This window comes from Bacillus rossius, chromosome 8 (assembly GCF_032445375.1).
Source record: "Bacillus rossius redtenbacheri isolate Brsri chromosome 8, Brsri_v3, whole genome shotgun sequence".
Lineage (NCBI taxonomy): Eukaryota > Metazoa > Arthropoda > Insecta > Phasmatodea > Bacillidae > Bacillus > Bacillus rossius.
The window spans coordinates 62,191,969-62,196,007 of NC_086336.1; the positions used below are offsets into that span (position 1 = coordinate 62,191,969).

General features: G+C 35.6%; 1 protein-coding gene across 1 annotated transcript; it reads left to right on the plus strand.

Annotated features, from left to right (window-relative positions):
* Window positions 1-246: 246 nt before the first annotated feature.
* Window positions 247-2,624, plus strand: LOC134535386 (uncharacterized). Its single transcript, XM_063374459.1, has 2 exons — window positions 247-494; window positions 1,812-2,624. Exons 1-2 carry the CDS (start codon window positions 348-350, stop codon window positions 2,622-2,624), a joined length of 960 nt encoding a protein of 319 aa, XP_063230529.1. The 5' UTR covers window positions 247-347.
* The last annotated feature ends 1,415 nt before the right edge of the window (window positions 2,625-4,039 follow it).

A 4,039-nucleotide genomic window follows, 5' to 3' on the forward strand; every position in this document is an offset into this window, starting at 1 on the left:
TGGGCGACCGAGCATCGTTCGCGTCTTATATTTTTTGCTTTAAAATCGCTTTTATTCAGGGAAGATACCTATTAAGATAAACTTTAAAGGCAACACGTTTACTAAATATAAATTATCATCAAATAGTTAGAGCCGATTCGGAGTTGCCCATATGTGTGTCTATATATAGGGCCTACATATACACATACACACACAATAATTGCTCATTTAATAGTACATATTAGATTATTTTTCTGCAGAAATAAATATTTTTTGTCATTGGCTGTAATGAATCAAAATAAAGGTAACAGCAACAACTAACCTGTTATTTATATTTTTAGGCATGGGAAGACAAACTGGAAAAATACATGCTTGCTAATGGAGTCCAAGAACGTGAAATCGCTCTAAAGAAGGGCAACATAGATGAAGATGGAATCCCTTACATTACAGTCTATCAAGATGGCGGTTGGTGTACAAGATCATACGGCCATGGTTTTACTGCAAAATCAGGAGTTGTAAGTATTTGTTAGAATTTTTATATATATTGTTAGTGTTTATTTGTAATGGCTTATAATGTTTCTGCCAAAATTATGCAAGTAAAGTTTCGTAGGAAATAAATCTAACCAATTTCAATGTGTTTACTACCCAGAACTCGAATCCACATACTTTAAAACAATAAAACAATTTCTAATACCCATTTATACGCCTGTTTTGTACACATTTTTTTGTAATGTAATAAATACATTTTTTTTGCAAATGCAATAAGCTAAAAAATTTCTGTACACAATTAAAATTTGTTGCTATCCTGTGAATTTTCCTGCTGTTACTGTCAAGAATCAGGTCAGCTCAAAATAATACTAGCATTATTATTTCTGGTTTTAATCGTATATGTTATTTTAAAACAAGGTAAACTATATTTTTTACATACGGAGTAAGGAAGGGTCACTGAGTGTTAAATGTAGGCGTGTCTGATAGCTAAACATATGCGGCGTGAAGACCAATGGTGGTGGTAGCCGTGTTTAAACTCGTGAAAACTCTTTCCCTCCATCTCAAACTCCACACTAGAAGACACTTTACAGTACACTCATTGCACGACTATAGCCTATTATGTGATAAAGGTTTCCTATTAATTTTTTTTCGAACCAAATATTTAATTTAATAAATACGTTTAATGTTAAGGGAAATTCGTGTCATATGAAAGCTCTATGCTAGACATTTCGTAGATTTATAACTTTTACATCGTTATAATTTATCATTATATCACTTCTTAATAATTAAATCAAATTGCGACTTGGATATATATATATATATATATATAACTATATTCCTGCATTCTAACAATAAAATTACGCACATAAGGTACACAAAAACTGTTTTCAACCTTTTTTTTCCATTTTCCCAACATAATGCGTTTCCATTGAGTGTGTCACAGGTAGAGAGCTGTCGGCGGGCGTCGCAAATCATTCGCAAGTGGGCCAGAGCAACGGCTCCAGAGCTTCACACAAATATGAATAGAGTCACGGCCTCAATGTTAGAGCCATGACTCAAAAAGTTACTGAGGACGGAGTCGGTAACCACTTAATCTTACATTAATTGTATAACACCAATAAATACACTTAATCTTAAGAACTGCATTGTTATTTAATGGAACTATGCAATTGAAACTTTATCACATGTACATACAGAAACATCTGTTTTTCTTAGTACCACAAGCCGCAATAATGAATTTTTTTACGCAACTTTCGCCTCTGTTTGTTTATTCCAAACAAAGAGCTTAATGACAATGTTTGTATTTTTTATATATTTCCTATTTATATTTCATTTTTTTGCAGGCTTGCATAATTGGAGCCGAAACTAATGGTTTGCTGTACGTTGGAATACGCAACAAGTATTGTTATATATGTAACAACCAAGAAAAACCAGGCAGCAAATCCAGGCCACATAAATGCTACAAAAATTATAAAGGAACTTCAACAGGAATGGAACAAGAAATTATTGTACAAGGTTTTAAAGAAAGCGAATCGATGCATGGGGTACGTTATTTGTACATTATCAGTGACGGTGATTCAAGTTCGTATCTGAAGATTCAGCGAGGTGTTTCATATGGTAGACATGTAGTGAAATTGGAATGTGCCAACCATATGATAAGAAACTACACTAGCAAACTACATGCCATTACCAAGGATACCACTCACGTCATCACTGCAAGGCGTCAATTGTCCCAGTTAATTCCTCGATTGACGAGAGGGGCACGAGCAGCTATTGCTTCTGCAAATAAAGAGTGCAATAGTACTATGCTGCAAAAAGATTTGAAGAATGGTCCTTACCACGTATTTGGCGATCACGAGAATTGCCGAGACACATTTTGTGTCAGGAAAGGTACGGGCGAGCTAAACAATGTTCCAATTATGTCTGCAACAACTATATGGCCAGCTATAATGAAAGCACTAGACCCACTCATTACCAAGGCTGACAAGTTGTTAGGTAATAAAACAACTAACCAAGCAGAACGCTTCATGAGTTTGATTTCAAAATTTTCCGGTGGCAAACGGACAGATGTCTCAAAAAGTGGTCGGTACAAAAGGTGCTGCTTGGGTGCTAGTCTGTCACACATCAAAGGTCCGAACGGCACCTTTCACCAGTAAAAACTCTATTAGGTCGTAGCCCAGGTTCAGTGACAAAGCGAGTTTTAAATGCACGCGCGACAGCTTTTGAAAGGAATCGCAAAAGAAGGTTATCTGACAGTCGTAGATCTGCCAAAAGAAAATGTGTATTTTCTCAGCCAGATTGTGACTATGGACCCGAAGCTGCCCAACCCGATATTTCTACAGAGGAAATGGAGAGAAAGAAAACGAAGGTCTTGAAGCGGCTCGAAAGTTCAGTTTCTTCCGAACATCTGTGTCATGAACTGGAGAGAAATACGGTCGGCCAACATTGTAATGTTGTTTGGAGGGAAGCAAGACTAAACAGACTGACTGCATCGTCATTCTCTAAAGTTTGCAAAATGAGATGTGACACATCTTGCCACAATATGGTGGTTTCAATAGTGAACCCCAAAGATATCAACACAGGCGCAATACGGTACGGACGTATGCATGAAAGTACCGCAATTAAAGCTTACGAAAATAAGTTCCAAAAAAAAGTGTCCCCTTGTGGACTTTTTGTTCACCCATCGTACCCTTATCTTGGAGCAAGTCCGGATGGAACAGTTGAGAACGACACTATCATTGAAGTTAAATGTTTCCCTTCCATCAACAACCTTAAAGTTAACAATTCTCCTGTAAAATCTATACGAGAGGCTTCCAAAGTAAAAAACATAGGTGTTCACACTAACAGTGAAGACATGTTGGAACTGAAAAGAACACATCCTTTTTTCTACCAAATTCAAGGACAATTGAATATTTCGAAAAGGAAGCCGTGTGTGCTGATTTTATTTTGTGACTTTGATACCGAATTCGTCCACGTTTAGTGCGACGAGACCTTTTGGAAAAAAGACATGCTTCCGAAGTTAGAACGGTTTTACTTTAACTGTGTTCTTCCTGAGATTGTTGACCCGAGGAATGTTCGTGGACTGAAATGCAGAGATCCTGAATACATAGAAGAAGCAAAGTCAAAGAAACTTAACAAAGAAGTGAAGACATTTTAAAATTTATTAGTTATGTGACACTTTTTGTTCTTGAATCTAATTAGTTTTATTATTTTTAGTATATAATTTGTTGTATTTGAAAATTTAATCAGTAATTTAGAGAAAGCAATCCAGACTAATAATACATATTTCTCTTTTAAATACGTTATGTTTTCCATGGACTTGTGGTGTAATCTCCAGACTACAGTTAAAAATAACAGTCTGAAAGTAAGTTCATTCTATGTAAAATTTCTAGAAGGTGGAGAAACAGAAACAAACATTTGGAAGTGGTGTGTTATCAGTCTTGGGATGTACATGTAGTGCTGCACACTATATTAAAATGCTTTAACAAAATTAGAAATAAAACTGTTCTTAATTTAAGTACACATGAGTCTTTATTTTACTGTTTATTGTAATGTTATTATGTAACCACTG